The 14,843-nt window shown below is 31.6% G+C and overlaps 1 protein-coding gene across 1 annotated transcript in view; it reads right to left on the bottom strand.

Moving 5' to 3' along the window:
• The window catches only part of LOC106462411 (vacuolar protein sorting-associated protein 13A-like), a gene marked incomplete at its 3' end in the record, with an annotated part of 125,434 nt that overhangs the window by 29,078 nt on the left and 81,513 nt on the right, over positions 1-14,843 (bottom strand). Inside the window, exon 21 of the mRNA XM_013922337.1 lies at positions 4,503-4,620. Coding sequence (XP_013777791.1) covers positions 4,503-4,620 — 118 coding nt within the window. The remainder of the gene's footprint in view (positions 1-4,502; positions 4,621-14,843) is intronic.

Genomic DNA, 14,843 nt, shown 5'->3' with positions numbered 1-14,843 from the left:
ATATGTTAATGAAATTTGGCAGATTATCAGTAAACATTACAATGCTTTTATATACAAAATATCAAATTTTTTAAGTCTTAAGGTTTGCTAAGTAATGTTTTTTTATGCCTTTTTTCTTTTCACATGTTGCCTGTCCAACATGCAAAGTAATTTTCATTTTAAGATTGAAAATACTTTAATGCATCTGAAAATTTTTAATTTCACATGCAAAATCTTTATAATGTCCAGATAGTTATCAAACGTTTCTTAAGAAAAAACTTTATATTTTATCTTTTATTTACAACAATGAATCTCTGTACAGGTTTGGTCGATTTGACCGATCTCATAACCACCATAAAAAATTATGAAATAAATATAAATTATGCCTTTTTCATTCTAGAATGATTACACATTATAACACAAAAACATAATTGTTTGGACTAAATAGCTTAAATCTCATAATATTAGAGATTTATATATATTTATTATTTTTATTACATTGTCCTTTCAGCCGTGCCTCATTAACTATATAGAAGTACAATGATGAGGTGCATGTGCACTCATGTTACCATATCCAATAATATAAAACAGACCTTTAGCCTTTACAAAGTGACCTGTCTTTGCTGTGTTTTAGTGCACTATTTTTTTTTAAATACAGTCACATATCAATTATTATACATTATATATGTGTATAGATTATTGCTATTTTGAAATAAGTTCTTAAACTTAAAACACAGAACAGTTAATAAAAACATTAGGCAAACAATTATCTCTTCTAATTACATCCTTTGTACTCAGTTGCTGCTTGATGTAGCTTGCTAAGCCTTTAAAAAATTTCGCACGTGGAGGATATGAAACGAAAATTTTTTTCAGGTTTTAGATATACAGTTGAATAATTAAAAAATCATAAATTACTATATCAATATCATAGAATTCCACTATAATTTATCAAGCTTAGTAAATAAGCTGCATTTCAGTCTAAAAAATATGAAATTTTGAGCAGACTAAAGACTCGCCCTACCTCATTGAAATATTGGTTCAAAAGAAAGAAATGGCGCCAAATCCATTAAAATGGCTGAGAAAGCCACTAAGGGGACTTTCGGACATTCTGAGCTTCTGATTGGTTATTCATGTCATATATAGAAGTAAGTGTATATAAGAAAGCGTTTCCAAGAATGGAAAGAGATGGGGGGGCACCATTGTGTTTAATTTATTACATTAGCAATATCTTAGCAAATTGAAAAGATAAGACCTTCTTATTTTAAATTCTAGCTTGTCAATATCAGTAATTTTAGTTTCTAATTTGTTCAAAACAACAGACTTTGTATTTTGATATTACAAACATCTAATTTGAACCAGAGCTGCATTCAACATACCACGTGACACACAAAAATTCACGTTTATCTGTGTTTTTTTAATATTTACTTTTAAATTAAGAAATTGAATAATGTATAATACTAAAATTTGAATTATACTATACAATTTGATACCAAACTTACTGACATAAATTCATGAAACAGTAGTTCAATAAAACTCTGAATGGAAGTCAACAAATGCAATGACAAGGCCTTCCACCCATGACCCATCTGGAAAGGGTTAATTGGAAACCTACACACTCAATACAACAAAAACAAGAAACTTTCAAGTCTATTATGCAAATAGCAGTTAATATATACTCTGCAATCAACTCTGGGGATGAACTACAAAGAAGTTATAAAATCTTCATTCATATCAAAAAACAGCTATCCAAAAGAAGTTGTTAAAAAATATTCAGTACATCCAAAAGAACGTAAACATCAAACAAAGAAGAAATACAAATCTTAAAGATGAAAACAACTTCAACTTTATCACCACAATAATTCCTTATATCTAGTACATCAGCAAGATGAGCATGGCAAGTGGGTCCGATTTTCTAGTCTATGGTTCCATAAACAAATAAGATTGAAGGCTATAAAAATTATACTTTGCCTTAGTAATATCTACATTGTAATGAGCAACTTACATTAGATTCTTTACTTCTCAGTAGGGTGGAAAATAAATTTGAGAAGAGGGAAGATCTAGAGAACAAACCTCACAATTCTCATACTAAGGGAGATTGAAGGTTTTTAAATATTTCCTTACAAAATTACTGACTTAAAACTTATAAAATACTACAGTTTGATTTATTAACTAATTTTTGACACCAATGGTATTCATATACATTAATAATTAAGTAGCTTAATTAAATTTTTAATGTAACTCTAAAAGGTCAGGACATGCTCCATTTGACCTACCCATAGTGAGAGAGTGTTAATATGCTGTTATACTGCTGATATTGAGTAAAAAAGAAAAGTTTCTAACAATACTTGTGCTATTTCATTTCATTATTATGAATACAAATTAACATAATGTTATAATATCAAGATTCAAGCTATATTTATATGTACTATGAAGTTTTATTGCACTTGCTACACCCCGACTTAAGTTAAATTAACTCTCTCAATAAGGGCTTGGTCAATTTGACCAATCACATGACCTCTTTGTACTCATTTAAAGTCTTTATAGATTTAATACTTCTAACTTTCAATACAGAGTGTATATCTTCACAAAACTAGGCAGTCTTTCAGTTAACATTATAAGTCTTTCCCAAACAAAAAATCATATTTTTAGTGAAGCATGTTTAATAAAATAAAATAAAGATTTGTCCATGAATATATTGAGTATTTGTTTTGAATAGTCTGCATGCAAAGTGATTTTCATGTTAAAATTAAAAATACTCCAATTAACTTTGCATAATCCCTAAAAACCTCCTAACTGCCTTTAAAAAAGAATTGTAATAAATCTAAATTACCCCTTTTCTTTCTAGAATGACTTCAAATTGTAACATGAAACTACACTGTTCATCCTGAGTAGCTCTAAGTTTGTAACAGTGTACATCTATCTATAATCAAATTTTATTGTTTTATTGTCCTTTGAACCATGGATGGTAGGTGTCTAACTACCATCCACACCATTATAAGTTGTAAATCACTTGGGGAACATGCAGCTCACATTACAATAACAAATTACATTACCTACAAGCTACTATGAGCTGCTCCCATGTGTGCCTTGTGAAACATTTTTATTATAATACTATTATTATTTATTTTACCTAATCTAATCTTAACAAACCTAAAAAAATCCCTATTTTTACATTTTGGTTACTTTTATAACTAGACATAAAGAATAAATATGAAAAACAAGAAATAAAATCTTTAACCAATCTTATGTAAACATAACATTTCCAATTCACAATTTACTACCTATGTGACCTGGTTACCAATGATACAACTCACAACTCTAAAACTAAATCATTACAAAATCTTGAAAAAACTTCCACAATCTTCAACAGGAGAAAACTCTGAAATAGGTTTCTGCATAGGCTTTTCTTCTTTCATTTTGTCACCAGTCCATTGGAGAAACAAACCAAATGATAGATGAAAGCACCAAGAAACATGTCAAGTACACTAATACAATTTGATCCCTTTAAATCCATTGTATGGCATTTAAAAGCCTTGACCATTCTTCATAACACTTAAAGATCCTTATCTTATGGTAAGCTCTGACCAGTAGAAACAAATGGAAAATCTTGCAAAACAAAATGTTTCAACTAGGCATCAATAAACCTAGAGAGAGATCAATAAGCTGCTCAATTTATTACAGCAAAATAAATCAACACATCCATATCTCTGTTGACAACTGCCCTAAAATGACTTCTTTCCAGCTAAATACTTATACTTAAACCCATTAATAAATTTATAATTGTTTTTCACTTATAACCAAATAATATGCCTTTTACAATATCTTTCCTTTGATCTATGGATTCCTTATGCTTTAATAATTTCTTCTTTTTTCCACAGTCCTGTATAATTTTGAATTTGTGATTTACAAGTTACACAAACACATACATATATATGCATATAGCTTAATGTACCTTAAATTTGCTTATTAACTATAACTACTTTGATAATATGTTCAACTAATTGTTTTCCATGGTATTAGCTTCTGATTTGTGGTTTTTAAAGCGATTCTCTCACTGTTGCATTAATTTTATCATTTATACTTTATGAGAATTCTATCTTTTAAAATCTTGCAACTATCTGATGATAAGTACTTGCTCAAAACTTTATAACAAATTATTGTACCTGTGTTTTAATGCATTTTTAAAAATCTATAGTTTTATTTCCTATTTGCAGCAACACATATTACTTCAACCTTCTTTCCTTTGATCATTTTCTTTACTTCAAAAGAAGCATAATTGTTTTGTAATTCAAAAACACAGTCAAGGTGGTTCAGTTGCAGAAGGAAAGTGAAGTTTATGGCTTTAACAGTTAACAGTTACATGCTGGAAATAGTTTATTTTCTTATCGAACATTCAAACATACAACATAGCACTGGTGAACTAACAGTAGAAGAATGAAGAACTGACTAAAAACCCATAGGATCATGTTTTGTCCTCTCCCAACCAAAAATGAATTTGTTACTAATATATATTCTTTACTCACGTGGTGGGGACTCACTAATGCCTCTTTCTACTTGCACATTTTCGGAAACTCTACTAAGCAGATTCTTCATATGTCTAAGTTCTGGAGTAGTAGGATCCAGATGAACTTCTTTAAGGTTCTGAAATTAAAATCATTCCAGTGTACAATGTACTCTTAACAACCTTTTACTCCTTATATTTAATACAGGTCAGATGATGTGGCCAGCAAAATGAGAAAGTGGTGAACAAAAAACAAAACTGTTTGGTTTTAATATACTTTAAAGCACAAGCTAGCAAAAACTGGAATTTTCTAGTAAAATGGCTAAATTGTAATACTCTATATTAATGAACTTCAGTGTGCACCAATACAAAAAAATCAACAATACATATTTTCTATATATATATTATAATATAGTCTTAAATACATCTGTGCTTGAACAATTAATTGTTTTCTAATGAAAAACATGTAAACCTCCAAGAAAGGGTCAATTTTAAGCACCATATGCACTTCAACTGAATTGCACTAAGAATGTCAATGTTTTTAACCTGTGTATTCAAAGGCCATGGCAGACACAAACTGTTACCAAAGGTTGTGAACATTCTCTGTACATAAATATATTGTACATACATAATGTGTCAATATATGCTTAATTTGAAAAGAAGAAAAAAAACTTCAATATTACATTCAGGTTATTTCTACACATAACTTTCAATAGATAGTTTCATAGTTATAATTGGCATTTTGATACAATAATTAAATTTTTAACTTCTAAGTTATTTGAAAGGCAGATATATTTCAATAACATATATAATAAACACAAGAAAATAACTGTCAAACTGAATAAAAAGCCTTTGCTGAATATTATATAACTATGTGTATTAACAAGAAATAGCACTGTGTCTTATGATAAATTTGATTTTTGATACATTTAATGTTGATTTTTTTTTATCACTATAAACTTTAAGTCACCCAATAATGAACTTCTGAAATAAAGACCAGAATTTGATTTCTATGTTAAAATTACTTCTTGTGTAAAACTCGAATGCTATAAATTTTTTGTTTCAACTGCCATATCTTGCATAAAATGCCTGGAACTGTGTTTAAAAGGAATTGCTACCATAATTAAGAGTGAGTCACAAGAGCACAATAAATGATAATCACATTAAAAATTATAAATAAAACAAAAGGATAACTGAAAGGTATAAAGAATATAAGCATAATTTTAATTTCAGGGATATCACTTCAATGAATATTACCAGATGGTAGCATCCAGAACAACAAACATTTCCTTACCACTCACAATCAGTGCCTAATACTTAAAATAATGGTTTGATGGAACAGAACTAATTTTCAAACAAGAGTTTATGCAAGTTTTTACCTAATATTGTGCAAGCTGCACACTGTCTCAAATATTGCATGTTTTCCTATATCTCATCTTAACTCCTTAACAGTGAAGAACATTTTCTTAACTTTATCATAATGTAAATTTTACTAAATAGTTTGAAAGTCACTAAAACATGTTGTTCAGTATCACTCACAAATTGATAGCACAACATTTTTAAGCTTATTGCTCTTAGTTGTGGGACTTATTAATCTTGATACACATATATGCAGCAAACACTTTACAGGTACTCAAGCATTCAAAACTTGTTTGGGATAAATCTTGGGGCTTCTATAACATTAGCTGCTTTCATTTTTTCTGGAATGATAGGTAGGGAAACCTCTTTTATAAGCTTATCATGACTAAACAGCAATCTACAGCTGCAAAAGTAAAGCAGTGAATGTTGTAGAAGCTCCAGGATTTATTCTCCAAACTTGTGTGAAAGTATATTATTTTGTTGGAGATACATGTGAAATCTACACAACATATAACCACTAAAAAACTTGAGGATTTCCCTGGGATGAATTATATATGTAGCTAAAGCAACTATACAAACAAACAAATATCATGCCACAGATTCTACAGCACAATGCAGCAAAAGAGTTAAACTATCTATCTTCCCTTGAAATGCACCAATTTAATACACAGTAATGATATTTCAGTAACTACATAACAACAAAATTTTACTATTTTTACTAGATGCTTGTAAGGGTGATTTGTAGAAATAATGTAGAAACTAATAACTTTCATCTTCAGCTCAAATATTCTTTTAATTTTAGGGCTTTAGTAATTTTTTTGTCTGAATAATTAAGGGGAGTCAGGTCAATCAATGCTATAATACTAAATCTGTTTGCACAATTATTTCTGAATGCGAGTGTAAAGGGATGATATATAATAATGGCATGTTTTTCTACCTACGTGTATTAATATAGACATTTTTCTAAATCTCTTATTTGTTCAAGAGTGTGTAGTTTCCAAATAACATGTTGGTCTAGAAGCTCTTTTAAGTGATTTTTGTTCTATTTACCTGTTGTTCTATGTCATTCACCTACAATAGCACCTTTTGACTTTCTATGGTAAAAATAGTTACAAGGTCACCCATAGTTAGTGAAGCAAGTCAGCTGTATTTTCCATAAGATATAATCTTTTGAGGTTAAGACTTCCCTTATGCTCCACTGGGGATGATCAGTCATGTCAGTAGTGCTAGTCACTCTGAGTAAGTCTAACATTAAGGATTAAGTAAGAAACATGATACTTGTTCAGTTTGGAACAAGACTTCAACAGAGCCAGTCTCATTGAAGATCTTGACTAAATAAGCTTGAAACAACTCAAGAGAAAAAAATTCAGAGCAAACTCTCCATTAAAGGTGATGGCCTGATGTGGCAAGCAAAATGCATTTTCACAGTGCTTTTTTGAATAAAGGTTGTTTATTGTAATTGTGCATTTGTGTTCAGTGTCTTTCTATTTCTCACAAGCTCAGTTAATCAGAGAATACAGAATTGTTCTGTAGCAAATATCTTGATGTCATTTGGTACAATCAATGCCATAGTGTAGATAGGAAGGAGACAATTTTGGTGACATGACCATAGGCTATCTTATTGTAGTCTTTGTGTTTTGTACATATGTATCACCTTTACTTAACCTCTTGTGTATTTAAGTTTAAAAAACCTTTATTCTGAGGGAATGGCATTTCAAAGTAAATAAAACTAAGAGAGAAAGCTGGTCACTAATGGTAGTTTTGAGGTCTAAAAGAAACCCTCTCTTCTATGTAAGAATTTTTTTATGTTGCAAAGGTCCAAGACTTCTCTCTCATTGTGCCCAAAGGCTCAGGTAGGATAGCTTCTGATGTCTGATGCATTCAGATGGGTCAAACAAGTTCTTCTCCCTGAAGACTGACCTCAGTGCTAAGGAAGCAAGAACAACCAAGACTCATTACAGTGGCAAGTCTGAGATTGGATTGGTTGGTCTATATAGGATTTTCATGCTTTCATCAATCAGAGTACTCCACTTCAGCTTGGATCAAAGTCACTAGAGAACAGTAAAAAAATACTGGATATGCAGTGATTAGAGGATGTTCACCAACAGAGATTGGATTACAGAGAAGCCTTGAGTTAAGCAAGACCAATGGATGAGGTGCCAAGAACCATTCATCAATCTGCAGCCCTGTACCCCACCCCTCCCAATGTTGGCAACACCTCAGCCAAATGTTTAGAGGGGAGAGGCTCTTGTCACAACCACAGTGAAGCAAACCAAATTATGCACCAAACAATCAAGAGTACAGCAAATGAAGACCTGAAATGGTTCCTGAAGTGTTTAAGCAGCTAAGTACTTGGAATGGCTGGTTTCCAGAACAGGACACACAATGCTTGATCTCAAGTTTTAATGGTCCAGTTCTAGAATCCATTGAGTATCTGGAGTATCTGAGTGAGTGCAAACCTGGTGGAAAAATCAAGCAATCCATTGTCTTGGAAGCGGGGCATCACTGAAGGTCTAGCTGGTTACTTGGACAATCTGCAACATCAGCATGGGAAGGCATACCCAGCAATGACCTCTGCTGTTTGAGAAGACATCTTGGTGAATAATTTCATAGAGGGACTTCCTGGAGAAACAATGACATACCATTAGCACTTGAGAGAGATTCTCACCATAACAGAGTCAGTTTTTATAGCAACAAGGTATGAAGTGAAAACTATGAAATTGTTGCAGGAGATAGAGAGAGACCTGTAAGAGCAGCTGCACCTTAAGCAGGCCATCCTATCCAGGTTCCTCTATTGCACCAAGCATGAACCATGCTAAAGTTAACTAATCAAACATATATCTTGGCACTGCTGCAGTGAATGGGCAGGACTACCTCGTTCCTTCCATGGTTAACATGTCACAACCTATGCAGATACTGCTTCTACCCACATGTAGTTCTGGAAGATGAGATCAAAACATCTGCTTTTCGTATAGAATGTTGGGTCACTATAAAGTGAACATCTCATACCTTTCTGTGCAGAATGGTAAGCAAGTTTGTCAACTTTTACTGATGGCTCAGCAAGTTCAGGAAAGTGTACTGCAAACAGTTACTTCTACTACTTCAGCTTCTGAAAATTAATGGAGCCTATATCAAGCTGGCCATTAACTTGAAGAATGCAGGAATTAGCTTGTTCTGAAAGGTTTGCTTGTCAAGCCAAACCCCTCACGTCAGGAGAGAGCTTGGTATGTGCCTATAAAGGTACAATAGTGAGTTCTTGGCAAACACAGGAGCAGTTAGAACACTGGTACATAACATAGTATATTAAGTCTTCCAACAATAAATAGCAATAAATTAGATATGAATGGAGAGGAAAATCTCTAACTAGGTCTACGTAGCACCACTCAAAGAACAAATGCAGTTATTGCTGACCTCTGGTGTAGCATTGGCATCCTTCAGATAGGCTCTGTAATATATATTCATCAGTCAGTTTAGTCTGTACAACTAGAAAACTGATGGTCTGTGGGAGAGCTATCTGATGCCTGCCAGACTGGACTCAGAAACAGTGGACTGTGCGAATGGTGTTCTGTGGTTTACTGTAGAAGTCTAGTGCATCAGTAAATGTTATAAAATGATAGAACCCATGTATGAAATAATCTATTTCCTGTACAAATGACAAAAAACATTAGCTTGAGCAGATATCTGATGAGGGATGAAATTCCAGTACTGTTTTGTAATTATGGGTGATTGGTTATCCAGTTTTCCATTCATTAGAACAGTATGTTAAGTGAAAGTAACTGAAGCTAATGATAACATTACACTTGTATCCATTGCCCAAGGTTGAGAACAAGCACAACTGCCAACTTATCAGAGATTATTGGTTGAGGGTTGTGAAAAAGATGTTGACCCAACAGTGCAACAACAACTCAATGATTTGATGTTTGAATATTCTAATGTTTTTGTGGAACAAGCTAACCAAGTGAGTTCAGAATGACCCAACACCACATAGATACAGTTGATGTACACCAGATTAAACAATTTCCAGGTAAGCTTTCCTGGTACAGTAAGGATGAGATACAGTAGATGTTAAAGATGAGGATCATACAACCTTCAGAGAGAATACTTGGTGGTCTCCAATAGTGATTGTTAGCAAGAAGGAATATATATCTAGCAGTTCTGGTTTTATTTTGATTTTAGTTGGGTAAACATACCAACTCCTGTCTGTATGAATTAAGCATCATATCATCTGGCCTGTGTAACGTAACCACCACATTTGAGAGGATAATTGAGCTTACACTGAAAGAGATGCAATAGGAGAAATATCTCATCTATGTTTATGATATCTTAGTGTGTTTTTTTTGTTTGATCACATGTCCATTTTGATGAACCTCCTGTTATTCCGCAAACCTATCATTTCTCTTATAGGGGAATTCAATGCTATCTGAAAATACCAAAAAGAATATTTACTAAATATGTCAATAAATATAAGCTTGGTAGAATGTTTTGAAACCTAAGAGTTTTATGGTTTGTAGTTTTTGTTAATCATGTCTGACTTAAAAGTGTCAGCTTTTCTGTATTCACAATTGAGGATCCAGCAGAGAGTCCAAACAGGCTGAGAAAATTAACATCTACAAGTATTAAAGACTTAATACTGAAGTACACTAAACAAGAAAAAACTGAAATAAGGTACTGCACATGTACATAAAGAAACTGTTTTGTTTTGAAGCAAAGCCACATGGACTATATGCTGTGTCTAATGCAGGGAATCAAACCACTGATTTTAGCATTGTAAGTTCATAGATTTACTGCTGTCACACAAGGGGACAAAGAAATTGTGTGTTAAGAAAAATAAAACTGTGTTTGTGTCTATATATGTATGTATGTATGTATGTATTATTTGAAACATTAAATTTAGTAAGTTATTATTATTACTAAAGACAGTTTATACATTAAAATTTTAACATCCTGAATAAAATATAAAAAATTACTTTCATGACAGTACACAATTTAATCTGCAGTGCAATATATAATTTAGTGCAAATGTCAACAAGAAATAATCTAAAATAAACATTGGAATCTTGCTACTAACTAATACTGGGCTGTATTTAAATTTAATTCATTAGTTTATACTATGGTTAATAGTAGCCAACTCTCAATTTGGAAATCCCCTTCTGTATTTCTATTTTAGTACTTAAATGCAAGTTTCTGTGAATAAAGCTTAACAATGTAATCAATATAATTGACTACCAATAAGCAGTGATTTTTATCAACTAGTTTCGTATACACTAATCAATTAATCAACATTATGATTAAAATAATCAAAATTAGTGTTTCTGATTTTAACTGTACTCAATTATTCCAACAGTCAATCAAAATTCTGATTAAATTGATGTCACAAAAATAATCAACTAATCTAAATTACAGTTTCTAAGTATTACTATTTTACATTATTTCAACTGTCCAAGTAATGGAAATATTGCCACCAAACTTTCTTAACCTGGCTTTGTTATGGTAAAACTACCAAGGCTATCTTCCACCATCACCAACTTGGAACTGCTGACTAGTGGGATGGCAACTGGCTGGCATCATTTTCCATCAACCCTTTATTTTGCTTTTTGGAACTGCTGAATAGATGGAAAGTGTGTGTGTGTGTGCTTGTAGGTACAATGGTTTGAGGAAACTGTACTAAACAAGTAATTGAATGTAATCAGTTAATCCTTATACAGCAGGTACCCCTTTAAATCCCTTTCTACATAAGTCACAGAGTTACATTCAAAAATTAATTAAACAACTTTACTATCAATGTATGTCAATGAAATTAACATTATTGTGTATGTTATAATTCCAAGTTTTCATTCCCTTGTTTCAAAAGAAACCTTTAAAAAATACTTTAGTTTTGTTGTTATATGACCCACGAGATATGAAAAATCTCAAGTTTCTTACTCTGTCTTGAATAAGATAACCCCTGTATTGTAGACGTAAGTCTAGACAATAAGTACATTTACTTGCCCTATTGACACATATGTTCCAAAGTTCTTTGGCTGAGTTCAGTTGAAACTTGATATAAATTTTTGCAACCCCTGAAAGGTGCCACACCCACCTTCTATACAAAGCCTTGAGATTTACAAGTGACATGTACTTATTTAACACAAGTCTATAATCATTACAAAGAGCTCATTTTATGCTATAAACCTTAAATACCTAAAAAACTTTTAATGTTCATTTAGGAAGTTCTAGAAATCATGCAAATAGAACTTGAATACTGTAAGATGAAGAAAAGTATTTTTATACTTAAAACGAAAATCATCTTGCACTCAAACTATTCAAAGTCAGAGTGCAAATAGCTACAATAAACAGATAACATATTGTTACGACAGTGGAAGTCACACGACGCTGGAAGCATGCACGCTGGAGATTCTAGAAGAATCATGTCTGTTCGTGGCAACTCTAGTCTTCTCTACGCGCCCTCTATTCTTGTATATAAGTGTGCCAGACAATGAATCGGGACTGGAATTGCAGACAGAGAGATATAGAGACAGATAATCGAGCCAAGCCATAAGTAAAGTGTGTGAATCGTTGTGAATTCTAGCTTGTGTTTAAGTTAAAGTGACTGTGGAAATTAAGTGTATTGCAAAGTTGTATTGAGAAAGAATAAACTAGTTTTATCTAAGAAAGGACTTGTATCGCTGAAGTTCTTCAGAAATAATTTTTACGGAAAATTAACAAACAAACACAGATGTAACAATATTTTTAGTAGAAAGACTTAATTAAATAATGTCATTCTTTATGTACAAGATATGTATAACCTTTAACAAAATATTCCCAGTTTTTGTGAGGATATGTTAAGAAATCTCAGAGTTCCTATATTCACAAGTATCCTTCCTCAGTCAGCTCTCCTGCAAATTGCAGGAAACCTTTGCAAAAGGGTTAATGGAACCATTAAGTAATCAATTTGCAAATATCCCTAACTGTCTAGCTCTACCTGTGAATAAATTACTCTTTATTAATAGAAGAGCCTTAACATTATCAAAATGATCTACATCCACAGTAGGTAGATTATGTAACTCTTGTGAAGTTTCTTTCCAAAAATGAAACTAAAAGTATGTAGTTTTAGACCAAGTAGAATATTTTATTTTGAATTTTCTACCATTTTTCTTAAAAGTGCATTATTTAATGAAATTATTTGCACTTGGACTCTGAACAATTCATCTGCAAGGTGACTTTTCATGTTAAGTATAAAAAATAATATTTTTATATTACAATTTCTCATTTCATTTGCATAACCTCTAGAACTACATAAATGAATATCCAACTTATTTTAAAGTAAATGTTTATATTTTATTTTCTATTCTCTCTATCATATCACTAACTCTGGCTATTATTATCAAAATACAGTGCAATAAAATGTTTAAAAATTAAGAAATGGATATATATACATACCTTTTATCTCTTTGTTGAATAATCTTAAAATATCTTCTTTGGATCATAATAACAAGTCTTTACCTTTTGTCTTATAGTTTATTTTCCTTTCCTGTTCTATATGTTTGATTAGTTATGTTGACAGACATCAACAGGTGCCTGAGCAATATAACATTATCATCAGCAGAGACAGTTTAGTCTCCAGCAAAATATTTTGCACTCTCCTCATTAGGAAAGACTTGTTGAGTGAGGTGAAGCTTAGAATAATATAAAAAAATCATTAAACTTTTCAAATATGAATTTTAAAACACAAATATTACATAATTAACTAAAATATAAAAGTAAGACCTAAATACAATTTAAGTGTCTCTCTACTTATAACATATTTAGGTAAGAAACAACCATAAGTGTTACTGTGGATCAAGCAGCCAACAATACTATAGGCAGTTACATCTACCCAATGATGACAGCTGCACACCAATTTTAAAATAACCATTTGTGGATTATAGTGTAAAATGAACTCCTTCTAATGATTATAAACATGTATGTACATGTGATTTGTAAATCTCTAGGTTAAGTGTATGAGGTGGGTGTGGCACCCACCAAAGGTTGGCAAAATTTATTACTTGTTTCTACTGAATTCAGCCAAAGAACTTTGAAACTTATATGTCAGTAGGGCAAATAAACATACTTATTGTTTAGAGATACATCTACAGGAGAGGAGTTATCTGAAGATAGAGACTGCAAAAGTTGAGATTTTTCATAGCTTGTAGGTCATGTGACAAAAAGATTGAAATTTAAACTTAGATAATATAAACCTTCAAATTGTAACATACATTATAATGTTAATTTCATTGACGTACATGGTTAGTAAAGTTATTTAATTAAATTTTTAACGTAACTCAGTAACATGTGCAGAAAGAAGTTCGAAAAGTGAGTCATGCTTATAGGGTTAAACAATTTGAGATATTTTCACTTATTGGAGAGCTGCAAATACATGAGCATAAAAAGAAAGAGACATTTGTAATGTTAAAATTCTGCCAATTCCTATTATAAAATGAGAAATTCAACCAAATAAAAGGTTGACATATATAATTGTAACCTGTGACTTCACTCTTAACTTGATAGTTGAAATAAAGAATATGATTCAATAACTCAATCATACTGTTATAAAATGATGGCTGACAAAGCAATAAATATTTGAAATTGTTGCAACCTTACAATGCCACTAAATCACTGTTGCATTTTGTCCTAAATTTAACACTTTTGCTACAGACATCTTTTACTGCTCATGACACAAGGTTTTAGTGAGTTACATTAAAAACTTAATTAAACTACTTTCTTAACATGGTATATGAAAATACTAGGCATAAAAACAGCTAATAATCCAAATGATAACATAAGTTTTAAATTCCAAATTTTATAAGGTGATATTAAAACAATTTCCCCTAGTGTGAGAATTGTGACATTTGCTTTCTACGTATCCCCTCTTCTCTAGTTTATTTACCATCCTGCCAATGAGTATGAAATTTAATGCAAATTACCGTATTTTTCGGTGTATAAGACGCACATTTTTACCCCAAAATTTGATGTCAAAATCTGCTTG

This window comes from Limulus polyphemus, unplaced genomic scaffold (assembly GCF_000517525.1).
Source record: "Limulus polyphemus unplaced genomic scaffold, Limulus_polyphemus-2.1.2 Scaffold1159, whole genome shotgun sequence".
In the NCBI taxonomy this organism is placed as follows: Eukaryota; Metazoa; Arthropoda; class Merostomata; order Xiphosura; family Limulidae; genus Limulus; species Limulus polyphemus.
This window is presented reverse-complemented; position numbering and strand designations above follow the sequence as displayed.